The 16,805-nt window shown below is 41.1% G+C and overlaps 1 protein-coding gene across 7 annotated transcripts in view; it reads right to left on the reverse strand.

Moving 5' to 3' along the window:
- Window positions 1-10,782: 10,782 nt before the first annotated feature.
- Window positions 10,783-16,805, reverse strand: part of yeats2 (YEATS domain containing 2) — a 137,722-nt gene continuing 131,699 nt past the window's right edge. For all 7 annotated transcript variants that reach the window (XM_072572969.1, XM_072572968.1, XM_072572972.1 and 4 more), the window contains 5 exons: window positions 15,448-15,649; window positions 13,249-13,475; window positions 12,953-13,027; window positions 12,386-12,459; window positions 10,783-12,006 (listed from right to left, as the gene is read on the reverse strand). In XM_072572969.1, the coding sequence (XP_072429070.1) occupies window positions 11,880-12,006; window positions 12,386-12,459; window positions 12,953-13,027; window positions 13,249-13,475; window positions 15,448-15,649 (705 nt within the window). In that variant the 3' untranslated portion in view covers window positions 10,783-11,879. The remainder of the gene's footprint in view (window positions 12,007-12,385; window positions 12,460-12,952; window positions 13,028-13,248; window positions 13,476-15,447; window positions 15,650-16,805) is intronic.

A 16,805-nucleotide genomic window follows, 5' to 3' on the forward strand; every position in this document is an offset into this window, starting at 1 on the left:
GAGTAATCAGAGAAAGTGAGGTGAGGGAAGCTAACATGGTAGTTTTCAGCGGCAAGAGAAGAGGCTGGACTAGAGCTGGGAAATGTGCACAAAAGTCTAAGTTCCAGAGGTATGGTGAGCAAATCATGCCAATACACTTAAGGGAAGTCTAGTTAAGAGAAAAGGGGAGAAGGTGTTATAAAATTAAATTAGGATGGATAGGAGGATGCTTATGTACTGCATAAAGGCCAACACAAATTGATCGGGCATGATAATCTTTATAGTGACTAATCACTAATAACAAAGATAAAATTATGGAGTATCAAGATTTTATATTTGGCGGGGTGAGCTACTAAAAGAACATCATTTGTTTTTAGAAATAATAATGAATCATATAGATCAATCAAAACTGCACAAGCCAAATTATATCTAGATAATCTTAAAACCACTTAATATTGGACAACTTGGGAACAAGAGTAGACCAGCCAATTGCTTAAACATGCTCTACGGTTCAATTCGATCAAAGCTGTCTTGATTGATACTCCTTAATTACTGTTGACTAATAACAAAAGCTTCAATCTCAATTTTGAAATTTTCAATTGATGTAACTCAACTATGTCTTATGGGACTTTGTTAAGTAGTGTGCTGAGAGTTCTATTCACTACTATGTGTGAAGATAGAAATAATAAAGGAGTGAGAATGATCCAACACAGTTGTACAGTGCCAGCGAGGGAACAGAAAGCCACAAAAATTGAGCATTTACAGACTTTACCCCATTCTTTGAGAAACAAAATGTTGCAAAATAAAAACCCAAGGAGCAAACTGCAAGGCACTTTACATGGGGATAGCAAATGCACATTGGAGAACGTGAATACATCACTAATAACAAATGTGGCAATCATTTCGAATCTGGATAGAGGATAATAAATCATTGAGTGAGGTGTAACAATTATAAAATTAAAACAGGCAAAGATGGGCTGTTCGAGATAGTCCTACCAGTGAAAGTGTGTTGTTATTATTAACTCTAAGCACACTGAACACCAAGTCATGATCATCCAAAGTTAGAGTGTTAAAATTGTAAAGACACACTCTTAATTTAATAAAGCTAATTCAATTTAATTCAGTATCAACTTAGGCCTCATAAGAAGCATTCACACATGAGTTCAAGTGCCAACCCAGAGACTTGGCCACAAAATCCAGGCCCTGTCGTTCCAGTACATTACCGAGCATTTGCTGCACTATTACTATTCTTACCAAACTCTGAGTGTTCATGTCCACACCAAGAACTAATGTTCTCAATTTGGAACCAAAAGACCAGAGAGAAACAATGCTTCTGTGAGGGGAAAGTGCCTGTGAGGCAGAGTGTCAACCTAAACATGACCACGTCATGCAACACATTAGCTGTGCACTGTAAACAGGAGTTAGAGGGGAAATTGTTGGAAATACTGTCTTTCAGATAAGATGTTAAACAAAGATTTCACCCACCTCTCAAGTGGACAAAGTAATTGTATGGCACTAATTTAAAAAGCAGAGTAATTCTTCCAGCGTCCTGTCTAATATTTATCCATTCATCAACACTTAAAAAAACGAAACATCTGATCACTTATCTCTTCGTTGTTTGTGACATCTGACTGTGTGCAGAGTTGGCTGCTGCATCCCCCTATAATGACAACGGTGATAGCATTTCAAAAATACTTATCACATTGTAAAGTGCTGTGGGATGTCCCAAGTTCGTGGAAAGCCTTATACTAGTTCACAGTGAGTACTACCACTGGTCTACAGTTAACACTTGCAATGGCTGCAGGATTGTGGTGCGGGAGGGCAATTAATATGTGGGAAGGTCACAGGAAGATCCTGTACCTTTATTGCTGAAAGCATCATCTTAATTGAGTACCTGTCTTTTTTTTTCATAAAGTAATTCATGCATTAACTTGCCTCCTGATATGTCTGGGACTGTCTGCACTCACATTCAGTGGACTGAAGCTTGCTGAGTGGTGAGAAACTCTGAGCATAGTCCAACTCTCACTGAAGGTATACTTGCCCCTCCTTCGACTATCGATTAGAAATTCTATCTTTCTAATCTCAGCTAGAAGAACTTTAAATAAACAGCCAATTTCTTTCTGCAGGGGATTGAGTGCCTTTCACCCACTCCTTCTCCTCCTCCTCCTCCTTCTATCTGGAAAAAGCACAGGCATGAGGCTGTGCAGAGGATGGAGGCTGCAGACTGAGTTGTATCTTAGCAACGCGAACGGCTCGTTCATCAGCAGCAGCAGCAGCAGCACTGCAATGACAACAACATCTCTTGCCTCCTCTCAGCAACCAATCACCTTTAACCGGGCCAATGTGCTGCGGTTCTGAGCTGCAGTACCTGTGAAACTGTCCTAAATAAAGCACATTTCAGGGGTGTATGCATCTCATTTAAATATACGTCAACCCACTTAATGCAAAAAAAAGTAAAGGTCATACAGCTCAGAACTCACAGTGGCAGCTGAGCTACTGAATGGTCACAGATTATTCTAAACTTCTACTTATAATGCTGGGAAATTATGTCCAACATCAAAGGAAGACTGAACATGTGTAAGTAAACTAAAGAGCATCAGGTTTACCTGCTGCTGTGCCAGGATGTGATTTCAGCTCAGCTTATTGGTTGCTCTGTTTGGAAAGATTAACCATTGAATTCCTACGGTGTGGAAATAGGTACTCGGCCCATTGAGTCCACACTGACTCGCCAAAGAGCATCGCACCCAGATCCACTCCCCTATTCCATCCCTATCACCCTGCACTTCCCAAGGCCAATCCACCAAGCCTGCACAACCCTGGACACTACCGGCAATTTAGCACAGCTGATCCAGTTAACCTGCATCTTTGGACTGTGGGAGGAACTGGAGCACCTGAAGAAAATCCACGCAGACATGGGGAGAATGTTCAAACTCCACAAAGAAAGTCACCCGAGGCTGGAATTGAACCCTGGTCCCAGGTGCTGTGAGCCACCATACCCATGGGGGTGGGGGTTGGCAGTGAGGGTGATGACACTCTGAGAGGAAGATCTGCAAGGGACAGATGTCCCTCAGAGTTGACGGTTCCTAGTTTCCAAAGCCTAACTCAAACCTCCCCTAAAGTGTTCTTCACCCTAATATCAAAGCGGCCTTCAGTATGACATGTGTCTTCCCCCTTACACCAGCCTTTACCTGTGTCGAAAGACCATGACTGAATGATCTTGATGCCCCAGGCCATTAGCGGTTTTGTTTTAGCACAATGAATGGTCCAGTCTACAGAGTGATGGGTATAATCAAGCACAAGGGAAATTAGATGTCTCTCCTTAGAATTAGCTGATATTGAAAGAGGAAATTGAGGATTTTTTAAAAATGTGTGTCCAAGAATTAGTAGCCAGAGTAGGATCTTTAGCCTGTTGAGTCTGTTCTGGCACTCAATAAGATCATGCGTGATCTGATGTGGCCTTAACATTACTTTCTTGCTTGATCCCCGATAACCCTTAACTCACTTGTTGATCAAAGATCTGCCCAGCCTTCAAGACCCCGTACAATCTTGTACAATTCAATAAAATCACCCTTCTAAGTTCCAATGAGTATTGGCCAAACTTTCCTCACAAAACAACACTTTCATTCCAGGAGAAGGCTGAGTTGACCTTCTCTGAATTGCTTCCAATGCAAGTACATCCCTCCTTAAATGCCGTACCATTATAGCAACACGTCCCTACCTTTTTATTCAACTCACCTTACAATAAAAGTCAATGTTTGCATTCCTAATTCATTGCTGTAACTGCACACTCACTTTGTGAGATTCATTTATAAGGACACCTAGTTCCCTCTGAACTGCAGCATTCTGTGGTCTCTCTCAACTTAAACAATATTCCACTTTTCTATTCTACTTGCTAATGTGAACATCATCTTCTCTCATTATACTCAATTTGCCTGTTTTTGTCCACTTAGCCGAGTTGTATATCTTTGTAAACTCTATATGCTCCTCACAACTTGCTTGTTTTTAAAACCTACCTCGTATCATAAGTAAATATAGCTACAAACAATTTGCACCCTCATCAAGCAATTAGCATAGACTGTAAACAGTTGATGCCTCAGCACTGATTCCTGTGGTCTTCCACTGGTTTATTTGCAAACCAGAAATTGACCACTTAGCCTGACTATTTTCAGTGTTAGCCATTCCTCTATTTGTCCTTCTATGCCAATGTTTCACTAGCACCATGAGCTCTTACGGTGTGCAGTAACCTTTAATATGGCATCTTATCAAATTCCTTAAGGAAATCCAACTGCATCTACTAGATCCCCCATGTCCACCCTGCTTTATTACCTCCTCAAACAACTTAAATAAATTTGTCAAACATAATTTTTCTTTCACAAAATCATGCTGACTCTGCCCAATTGTATTATGCTTTTCACAATGTTTTGTTGCCACCTCCTTAATAATGGACTGTACCATTTTGCCACTGACATTATACCAATCAACCCAGAACACCTCCCTCATTTCCTTGATAGTGGTGTTAAATTTGCAGCTTTCTAATCTGCTGGATTCTTTATAGTATTTGGGCAATTTTGGAAGATTATAACCAAAGCATTCACAATCTCTACAGCTGCTTCGTGTAAGGCCCTAGATTATCAACCATCAATCCAAGAGATTTGTCAACCTACAGTCCCTTTAGTTTTACAGCAATTTCTTTTCCAGTGATCATTATTGTTTAGGTTCTTCCTTTGTTTTTGCCTCTGCTTTTCTATTAACCTTTGAGTGTTTTTGTGTCTTTCATTGTGAAAATGGATACAAAATACTGAATCAAAGTCTCTGCCATTTTTCTTTGTTTCTCATTATTGATTCACAGTCTCACATTTCCGTTTCCCTATTTCCTACGACCTCATGTAACACTAGTGCAGGAAAGAGCAGTCAGATAATGCAACTAGAGAAACCAGACCGAAAAGGCAAATGATATCAGAGATCAGTGTCAGGGAAAAACAGTGTGAGAGACAACAGTGCAAAAGACAGCAGTCAGATAGGGGTCCCTGAGACTCCAGTCAAAAAGCAATACAAGAGACAACAATCAAATGGGAGTGATTTAATTATGATATATTAATTTCTGGTAAAGCAACATCTCAATAACAATGCTATGACAATAGAGCTTTCAGAGGTGTACTTTCCTTTTTTTAAATGAAGGAAGTTTGAGACAGAGGTACCAAGTGGTCTGCTCAAAGCCAATAAAGTAAGCAGCTTGTGAAGCCCCGGAGTTTTTTTTTTAAAGTTGGAACAATAGATGCAGCCTAAATGGGTGTGGTCAAGAATCAGGATTTTTGGCTTTAGCTTCCAGCAGCCACTGTGGTCTTGAAGCTAGATGTGAATGTTCTTATTCCACTCTCTGTTACAGCTAAAACCTAGGGTTATCTTCCTGCTGCTGGATTTGCATGTGAGACAATCTATTTTATTGCATTTGCTTTTTCCAAGAGTGTGTTTATGGGATGTTACTATTAGCAAGGTTGGAGAGGTTTTGTAGCTCAGGTTGAGGTTCTGGATATGAATTTGTTCGCTGAGCTGGAAGGCTTGTTTTCAGATGTTTTGTCACCATACTAGGTAACATCATCAGTGAGCCTCCAGTAAACCACTGGTGTTATGTCCCGCTTTCTATTTATGTATTTAGGTTTCCTGGGGTTCTATGTATGTGCTTTGGTTTCCTGCATTTTAACTGTAGCATAAAGATAAAGACCAATCAAATTGCATCTGGAACACATACCTTATACAGTAGCGCCTCGACATACAAACGACCCCGTTCACGAACAAATCGATTTACAAACAGGATTGTACGTAAAATTTTGCTTCAACGTACGTACGAAATTCAAGGTACGAGCGAAGGTACGAACACAAAAAGCCCGTGTGCGACCACGTAGTTTCATTGTTCTGCTTTGCTACGTGCTAGTTGAACGCAAAAGCTCTCGGGCCCCGCGTGATCTCATTCAGTTTGTCTTTGGCACGTGCGCTGTGAACAGCCGTCCAAGCATTCTTATTCTATTCGAACAATGGGAAAAATTGATTCAGTTCACGAACCGGGTCCCGGACAGATTAAGTTCGTAAGTTGAGGTGCTACTGTACTTAATTTTAAAATAATAAAAAAGCAGCATCTAGATTATCTTCTTTACATATTTTGAGGGGGTTTGGTCTGGTTCATTACAATCGGGAGGATGAGCGATCTATGGTTCCTGCTGCAGTGGGGCGGGGGGGGGGGGGGGGGGGGGGGAGGGTGCAGGGAAGCAGAATGTGAATAGTGTTACCATTGAACTGATAAAGTGACCTTGTGAGCTGTTACAACTGAATTTAATTTCTTCACAATATTTCCATTTTGTGCTTAATTATCCATTTGCAGGTGAATCATGGATTTGGTTTGATGCCACAGAATATAAAATCTCATCATTTTATCAAAGTCCTGCATTTAAAGTTAAAACAGAGGCTAGAAGGCAGAAGGCAGTCAGAAACCTCATCCCTTCACAGATAATGCAGTTACAGAAAAGATTATTAGGAAAGTATCAAAATGGACAGCGTAACTTGGATTTATCTAGAAATGTGAGGGATTGAGAACATCAGGAGAGGTTGCGCAGGTGGGATTAAGAAATATTAGTGACCTTGATACATGTGGGATATAATGACATGGATAGGCGAACTCAGGAGACATGAAGCAAGCTATTGACGGATGGGAAGTAATTGAGGAATACAAAGTGAAGAGGCTACACTAAGTTGAACTATTAGTGGGCTTGCTGAATTTACTGTTCCTTGGGGTAATTCTTTGATACACCTCTCCCACCACTGACAATGAATGAAAAATTATTGGATGCATTTCTGATATTTTTTGAGGTGCAATCACTATGACACTACACCACCTCCCCTTTGATAAGTGTTATGAAGATGTGGGTGTACTGTCCCTTTAAGAGAGTTGAAAGCTAGCAGAACTACCTGACACAGCATTAAGTGTTCTAAACAAGATATAATGTAATATTTGGATGAACAACTCAATTAGCTGGTTGCCTGGAGATGACAAAACAAATTCAAATTAGGCCAATCAGTTTAAATTATACCCCAAAAATGGCAAACTCCAATCAAGTTTGAATTAAGTATATTGACAATCTTAAAAGTCAATGACACAATCTGACGCTTTGGGGGAAAATGAACAGTTAAGAAGAGAACTGCCAAGCCACCAGCATCTGCAGACTGCCCAGAAAAATACCTCTCTTAAAGGTACTTTTATCGATCAGTAACTTGTGAAACTGAAAATTTGAATTTTTGGTAAATCTTAATCGGGGGTTTTATCAGACTAGTATTATAGAAAGGTAAGTAAAAGAAAGGTTAGAGGAAGGAGTTGTAAATAGTTGTTAGTTAATTATTCTCTGTTATACTTTAAGAAATAAAGTTGTTAATTTTTACTTTAAATAGTTCTTGGCCTCTTGAATTTTCACAGATTATTGCATGGGATAAATCTTTTCTGTGTTGTTGGTTTAAATTAAGCAGGAGGGTTTACCCAGTGTTGTAACATTCGATACAGCTCACAGCAAGACATACCTGATCACAGAAATTCCCTGACTCTGCTGGCTCTATGCAGTTGATTTTTCTGGCCATTGGTAAAGACTTGGAGAAAACTAGAGATGATTTGGAGCTCAGTTAGGGAAGAGGCTCTCAGAGCACAATTTGCTTTCTGTGGAGAGCAAAGGATTGAGAGGGGACATGATCCAAATTTCTAAATACCGAGAGAAAATGAACAATGAAGATGATATCCACTAATGTACACTAGATCCTGTTCCACTAAAGCACACATTTGGATACATGGGTGAAAATATTTAAATCTTTCTGTGCCTCACTTTTTTGGATTTTTCTGCAAACCTCCATTATCATTACTCTGACCTCTAGTAAATTCTCTCAAATTTTCCTTACTCAACGGGGGTGTCCAAACATTCAGCTAATTGACACAGTTGACGCAATGTGGTGTTGGAAACGCACTGGTCAGGCAGCATCCAAGGAGCAGGAGAATCAAAATTTCAGGCATAAGCCCTTCGTCAGGAATGGTTTATTCAGGCTTATGCCCAAAACGTTGCTTGTTTCTCGGATGCTGCCTGACCTGCTGTGCTTTTCCACCACCTCACTCTTGACTCTGATCTCCAGCATCTGCAGTCCTCACTTTCTCTGAGCTAACTGACACAGTTTTGGACGTCTTCCTGAGTGACTTGGCATGGCTATGAATCGTCACAGCTCAGGGGGTTGCACTTTTGCCAGTGAGTCAGTACTAGACTCACGTCCAACTCCTGCGACATGAACATACTATGTAAGTTGACTCTTGGTACTGGACAGAGATGTTTGGTCAAAGTTGCAACTATCAGGTGAGACATTAAACCAAGACCCTTTCAGGTTGATGGAAAAAAATCCAATGACATTATTGTGAACAAGAACAGTGGAAAGATTCCTAATGCTCCTGGGTGAATATTAAGCCCTTCACCAACATCACCAGTCATCCAATCATGCTTTAGTTGCTAGTAGTGGAACTGCACTTCATCTAATTTAGGTACTGAATTTACTTGTAAGGCTCTTTGGGACATGCTCAAAGGCACTGTGTAAATGCATATCATTTCTTTTACTTGTCAGAAAATGTTAACTTGTCTTTTCTTGCCATGGATGTGTTCAAGCCTACTGAGTGTTTCCAGCAGCCTCAGGATTCTGTTTTCCATATTTTTAATGAATTGACTTTTGTTTGCTTTCTAGAAAACACCACTTGCCATCTTGCATATTAATTAACACACATCCCTCATGCTACAGAATCTCAATTTAGCAGAATACTTTCGGGAATGCTGAACAAAACACATTTCAAGGTTGATTATTTCCAGGGGTGAATGATTACCAAATCCCAATGTGATACTTGGTGAGAAAGCAGTCAATTGTTCCATTCCCCATCAAGCTCATCCCTCATACTTGTAAGCACAATCGTTTATCAAAATATAATTTAATCATGCAGAGACCAGCAATTATCTGATATTAGGTTTGAATATCCAGATTGTGAAAAGTCAATGGCAGAAACAATGCTAGCTCTGCTCACAATCTCACACCCATCACCAGCTTGAGAAATAGATCCCACTGTGAATAGCTACCGTCAAGTTTATTACTTGACAAAAGGGAATTCCTGTGTTGGTAAATATATTCACATGCAAATATTGAAGGTGGGAAGACTGTCTAAGCTGTGATATCTCTCACTGTTATATAGCAAATGCTTACAATCTAGAATTACATGGAAAGAATAGCTGTTCAGTCACTGGTGCCCTAACACATCACCACCTTCGGGAACAGGGAGAAAATCATCAGTACAATGGTTTGCTTGTAAAGTGTAGTGACTGTTATAATATGGAAATGCAAGCAGTAAATGATGTTCGTTGTATGAGTCATTGTTCACTTCTCATCCTGAATATCTGGTTATTGATTTGCTAATCAAAAACTGCAGGAAACTGAATTGACACAGTGCGCATCAGCCTTCAGTGGTGAAGTAAATAACATGGGAATAGCCAGGGGGATGCAGTTAGGAGACCCAGTCCTTGATCTGTGCCTCACACAACTGTGTGAAACATCTTCAGCCAGTTTACCAGTCACGGTTTATAATGATTTACAGGTAGTTGGTATTCCTCCCTTTTCTGAGCCAGAAGGATGTGGGTTCAAACTCCACTCTAAAGACTTAAAAAGAGAGTTTTGGCTGACATTTCAGTGCAGAACTGAGCGGATGCTGCACTGTCAGAGGAGCTGCCTTTTGAATGAGCTGCTAAACCAAACCCCTGTTGTCCCTTTTTAGTTGACATTAAAGACCCCTCAACATTATTTCGGAGAGCAGAGGAGTTATCCTTGCTATCCCTCTGCCATAGTTATTTATCAACCAAGACACTTTTAAGAAAAAGAGTCAGTATCGTGCTGTTTGTAGAAGGGGAGTGTGTGTCAATGGATTGCTTTCATTCCTACATTACAAGAATCAATAAACTTAAACAAGCACTTCATTGGCTGTTAAGAGCTTTGGGTTGTTTGGAGGTTATGAAAGGTGTTAAATAAATACAAGTCGTTTGCATGAAAATTAAATTGACCAAATCCCTCCGATTATTGATTTGGTGACAATCTTGCATTTAACTCCTCTTTTAGATCGCCTTACCATCTCTATTTAATGGAAAGGACCCCAGTTCCATTAATCTCTCTTCTTAATTAAAGCCTTTTATCCCTGGGCTCACCTTGATCTATCTCTTACTGCCAATTGCCGCCTGTAATGGTCCTGAGTTTGGCAAATTGCCAAACAGCTTCAAACTCTTTGTTTGAGGTTATGATCTGGATTACATCAACAGTTTCATACTATACTGCAGTACTGAACCCTCTTCCACAACTCCAGTTAATGTTTCAGTGATTTCATCAGGATTTTAGAATCAGTATGCATTTCTCCAGACAATTAAATATTATTTGGGGAAACTAAATCAGACATAAGTCGTCATAACTGACTGGCTCAGAAGAAGGAAGCTTGATTCTGTTTTTCCCTTTCGAAAACTGACGAGTCTGGCATGTGCTTATAGTATGTTGTCCGTCATTCAGGTTTCTAGAGGTCTTCACTTTTTTAAGCCTGGGGGGGTGGGTGAGATGTTTGAAATCCATGAAATTTGAAGAGAATTATATATCCACATTTGAACAGCTGCAGAGCTGCTGTAGAGACAGATACATCCGTAAAGCAAGAGTCTCACTGGTGAGCTATAAGAGGTTAGTTACTACTGTGTCCAGAAAATGTTCAAACTCAGGTTTTTACCAATTCAAATTGATTTTATTCAACTGATTTTTTTTAACTTGCTGGTGAGCTTCAGGAACAAGGAGAAAGAGGGTGGACAATAAACACATTACTGTTCCAGCCTGGTTAAAATCTTATCCAGCAACTTTTAACCATCTAGCTTTTGGACATAAGAATCTACCTTGCTATTCAAGCTAACTGGCTGTGCTGACGAACGCAACTCTCTAACCAAGTTAACCCAACAGCACAAGCAACAAATACAATGGCCGCAGGTGAGCGAGGTCAGAAATGGAGCCATTCATCAACAAGCTGTAGAGATGATGATGGCTTTGAAGCTAAAGCTGATCTGGGCATCTCTGTCCCAAAGATATAGCCAGCCCTCCCCAAAAGCCAGGGTAGTGGGAGGGGTCGGTGGTGATGACATGCTTTCAACTGTTGGTGGTGCTGTAGAGCTGGCTGCGTGAGGGCAGCAAGTAGACCTGTCAGGGAGAGCCAGGCCTTTATATTACTGCCCTCACTAAAGGTGAGGTGGTGGATGGAAGATTGTGGAGATGAAACCGTAATACCTGTTGCCACTGATGGGCTGTTTAATTTCTGTCTGTAAAGGGCTTGAAGCATGGTGTGGAATTTCAAAACTGTGAGGTACCTTTTTTTTTCAAATCAACATTTAATAATAACAAGCTGCTTCTGTCAATGGGATGACATTATTTGGACCAGAGGTGTGAGCTATTTAGATTCAAGCGGGATGATTTCGACTTAAGTCCTCCGTCACAGTGTAAGTATGTCATTAATCCAGTTTTCTCCATCACACACCAATCCAAAGATACAAAAATGTGCAGTGCCAGTATTTTGTCATTTTCCAGCTGCCTGAATGAACATAAAAATATTCCTGCTCTAGCTCCTAACCAACCCCTGACAACAGCCAGCTCCAAACAGGAGCATTACTTCCGGAAGCTTCTGCAGCTCCACGACGAGGGTTAACAACATGCATTGGCGTAGTATCACCCTCACCATCGTGGGCACAAAGGCTGCAGTGATCTGTCAGCGTAACAGCGGCTTTGGACATTGCCAAGTCCCTGTCTTCAATGGAAAGGAAGGAGTGTGAAGCCCTTCATAATTCCTGCTGCGGGGTCTGTTCAGTAGCCAGCATGCCCATGTACTTGTTGGTGAGGAAGTCGCAGACAGGGATGTTACAGATGGCTTGGTGCATGTTGATTACACTCAGTTCTTTGGGCACTCTAAATCAAACAAAAGAACAGATTATTTACAATTTACAAATTGGGCATGAAATGATACTACACAGAAGGTAGCTATTCAGCCCATTGTGGCAGTGCCAACTGTCTGACAGAGTTATGCAATGAGTCCCACTCCTGAGTTCGGTCTTCATAGCTTTGTATTCTTCCCACAGATGCTGCTCAGTATCTCCAGCAACTTCTGTATTTGCTCCGCTATTCCAATGCTCTTCCAGACAACTCTCCAAACTCCTGCCTCTGTAATCATCTGCCCAAATCTCTCTCGGTCTGTATTCTATTAAGCACCAGTCCGGCGCGTGTCTCACCTCAACCGTGACCTTGTCAGTCAGAAACTCGGTTGATTAGAGGGAAAATTGCAACATACCTGTTATGGGGAGTGCTCTGGTATGCGATTCCCAAAGACTCTCGAAGGATGTCACTTACAAACAGTTCAGCAGCCTAAAGACAATGGAATGGGAGTGATCAGGAATACTGTCAGCACATCAAGTCAAAGAATACTGCAGCTTCCACGTGGGCCTCTACTCTGCACCTCTCTGTAATATGTCAGATACTGAACTTTAAAGCAACAGATTGAAAGTTAGCAACCACAGCCAGTATCAGGACATACTGGAAAATCAAAAGCTTCTTGGACTGACCTGTTGTTACTCAGATCTGGCACAGATGTTTAGATTGAGTCTCTTACAGAGTTACTATATTATTTAGCGCAACTCATTTCTGACACTAGTGACTCATACACAGTTGTGACTTGCAGTAACTCAATGTCATTCGCAGCCACTCACTCTTGCACACTGGAACATAGGCTTGCTGCAAAGCCACTCGCCCCTCCCCGCCAAAGCATGCATCCTCCCCTGCAGGAAGTCGTCCTCACTTGGAGGGACTTGCTGTCATTCTAAGTGACTTGCTGTTATTCAGTAAGACAGCTTGACCTTACCTTTATGATCATTTCTTCGATCACCGGGGCATAGACATGGCTCTCCACCTCAACAGGTTCAATCGTAACACCAATCTACAAAGGAAAACAGAGCAATGTGGGGGGACTAATTCAGAAGGAAAACAAGCAGAGGGGCTAAACCATCTTGGAAAGGCAGTCCAAAAAAGGGGACATAGACACACAGATGCACGCATGCACACCCCGCCACCCAGGAAACAGAGTGCCAGACATACAAAACACACAAACAAGCAGGTTGAAGCTGGATTTCTGGCTACATCTTAACTTTTCCTGATTACCTGCTGGGCTGTGTCTCTGGCATACTCCATGGCTGGCATTAGGCCCATGTAGAATTTGACCTCTTCATCCTCCTCCTCCAGTTCTTTCTTGACTGTCACTTTAGAAGACTCAGCTGTGCCAATGATGTCAACCTCTTCATCGCTCTCAGGCTCTGTTTTCAAAATGGCCTCCACCTCCATGAGCCTTTGACAGAGCTCACTGGCTATGGTGTATGTGGAGGGGCACTCTGAAATACATTATCAAAAACTGGTAGATAATAGAAAACTCCAAAACTAAGTTGGAGATTCGATGAATAATGTCAAGTTTTAAAGCTACCAACGTGTTAGTATTTTATGGTGAATTGCTAAATATTGGTGAGCATAAATAGCACTGCACATTTCTAGAAATGTGTGTAAATAAAGGGGAGTTCATAAATGATTCAAAGTAACTCAGATAGTTTGCACTTACGTGAAAATGTAACAAAAGAGCTGTAAGTAACGAAAATGATTTGGAAAATCACTTTGGTACTTTGTACAGAAGATCAGGAATACGTAAGCATCTTTAAGAATATAAAAGCATATCCAGGGATAAGTAAACGTATCTTGAAGGATCAAAAAACAATACAAGATAATCAATTTTAACTTCAAGTGGGAGAAAGGGTGCAAACGTAAAAGTTATTGTATTCACTGGCCTATTGAGGTCAAGGTATAATAACTCATGGCTTCTGTGCCGCGATAGTAATAAATACTATTCACGGGATCAGTTAAAGACCAAAATGAATCAATACTTGCATACCCCTTACTTTAGGTGGTCTCTCATTCTTCACGTCAAATGCAGAATTGCGTCAGAAAGGTGGGAAATCCCACATCAGTTTTCCAACTCAGGGCCCAGTTAAAGTGTAATTGGTACTTTTCTTTCACAACTGAACATCAACTCATATCCCTCAGCCACATAACTGCAGCTAACATTTCAAATGACAGCCACAAGAAATGCGGAGTTAAGGCAAAATATTCCATGTTAAAGATCACTCCTCTAACCTTCATGTCTAGTTAGTCGAAATAGGAAAGGTATAATCAATCACCAAGGGTTTTAAGTAGCATTAAAGTTTTGTAAATATACCCAAGTCTTTGTAAATCATGCCGAGGTAGTAAATACCGATGTGCAATCTGATTTTAAAATTGAACCAGCTCTCTTAAATCTGCATGAGGTTATTTATCACTGATGCCTTTTAAATATTGATCTTACTGTGTCCCAGTGATTTAATACTGGAATTATATACTGCTAAATAGGACAAGGACACTGAGCTGTATGCTGTAAAAGTGTATAGTTTGCATATTGTGCTATAAATAATGTCTACTGGGGTACTGTCTTCAAAAAACATTGAGCATTTGTTATTGTGGCTGTCAAATAATTGCCAGCATTTAAAAATTGTGGACCATTATTATTAAAATATTGAACTACTGAACAATGAGCCTGACATGTCCCTGGAATTTCATTCTATCCAATCCTAGAGGGATACAGGTAAAAGAGACAGCAATTAGAAATTAGGCTGAACTGGAAACTGAAAACAATGCTTTGGGTTATCTTTCTAAACACTGACTGACAAGGTGACATTGGGACTATTATGCCATACAAGTACTGGAGGTTGGCACGATGGTTAGCACTGCTGCCTCACAGTACCAGGGACATGATTTCGATCCGACACTCAGGCGACTCTGTGTGGAGTTTGCACATTTCCCCTTCCCAATTTCTTCTGGATGCTCTGGTTTCCTCCCATAGTCCATGGATGTGCAGGTGAGGTGGATTGGCCATGCTAATTTGCGCATAGTATTCAGGGATGTGCAGGGTAGGTGGGTTAGCCATGGTAAATGCAGCATTACAGGGACAGGTAGGTAGCAGGGTGAGACTGGATGGGATGCTCTTCAGAGGGTTGGGATTGACTCAATGCACTGACTGGCCTGCTTCCACACTGTAGGGACTCTATGATATAGGACACATGGGGAGGAACAGGGTGTGGGAGAGACAGCCTTGAATGTACAGTGCAGAGGGGAAGAAAAATCTCAACTGCCTGTACTTAACTTCTCACTGCCATCTTCTTCTGTTTAACTTGTGTTAGTTTGGGATTGGAACAGTTCACTCAGCAAACAATGAGTTCGGTCAGGTCTTTCACTTTCCTAAACCTGAGCGATTTATTACGTGGAGCAGAATGTTGATCTCACCTGGCTCGTTGTCGATTCGAGTCAGTATATCTTCCATTGAATCCTCTTCGGTGACAGTGGTCTCTGGGTCAGGGGGGGTGTACCCACGCTGCCGACACCAGTACATGATTTGCTTAGTCTTCATGATGTCTGTGTTGCTGAACCGTGGGCACTTCTCCATCACCTCCTGCAGGATCTTTCTTACAGCTACTGCACGCTGCCACTGGGGTAAACAGGGAGGAATATGAGGTTCTGAGCTTTTTGTCATCATCCTTACAGACTAAAAATAAGGAAGGGAAACATGCCAGATACATTCTTGGGCTGACATCATGACAAAGGCTAATAGATGTTTGTTTGTCTCTCTCTCTCTCTCTCTCTCTCTCAGTTGAGCTGGAATACAGTGATGGAAATTATGTTTGCTCTGCACAGAGGGTTAGTCAGATTCTATTTTGAGCATGAACTTCAGGAAAGAGGTCTTTCAAGGTGAATTTATAGATTCACCAGAATGAAGGGCTGGGGAGTATTTCCTGGAGTTTAAAGGTTTGAAGGTTGAGCCAACTGAGATACTTAAAATAATGAAGATGGCTGAACGGCTGACAGAGTGCATTTGAAGAATTGATTTTCCCAGGTGTGGGAATTGTACAAGGAAGCACACAATCTGAAAATGGCAAGGTTATCCTTTCTGGAGTGAAATCAGAAAGTCTGAGTTACTGCCTGCATTTTCTGTTTTCATTTCAGACTTCCAGCATCTGCAGTGTTTTGCTTTTGTTGTAGTACAAATTTGGAATTGTATCCCCAAAAGACATCTGGTGCTGAATTCATAGCAGGTTTCAAGACTAAAATCAAAGGTTTTTGATATTGCGATGTATCATAGATGGAGAACAAAGGCAACAATATGAAGACAAGGTACAGATTAGCAATGACCACTGCGATGAGTGGAGTGAAGGTCTGAGGTACTGACTGGCTTTTTCCTGCTCTCAAGAATTTGGAAACTTTCTGAGCAATTAAGAAATGGAATACAGGAATTTGTATCACAGAGCACAAACTGTATACCGGGATACAAGTTCCTGTAATATAAATCATGTCTAATGAACTTGATTGAGTTTTCTGAAGAAGTAACAAAGAGGACTGATGAGGGCAGTGTGGTAGACGTGATCTATATGGACTTCAGTAAGGTGTTCAACAGGGTTCCCCAAGTGAGACTGGTTAGCAAGGTTAGATCTCATGGAATACAGGGAGAACTAGCCATTTGAATACAGAACTGGCTCAAAAGTAGAAGACAGAGGGTGTTGGTGAAAGATGGCTTTTTAGACTGGAGGCCTGTGACCAGTGGAGTGCTATAAGGATCAGTGCTGGACCCACTACTTTTTGTCATTTAT

Source organism: Chiloscyllium punctatum, chromosome 6 (genome assembly GCF_047496795.1).
Source record: "Chiloscyllium punctatum isolate Juve2018m chromosome 6, sChiPun1.3, whole genome shotgun sequence".
Classification (NCBI taxonomy): domain Eukaryota; kingdom Metazoa; phylum Chordata; class Chondrichthyes; order Orectolobiformes; family Hemiscylliidae; genus Chiloscyllium; species Chiloscyllium punctatum.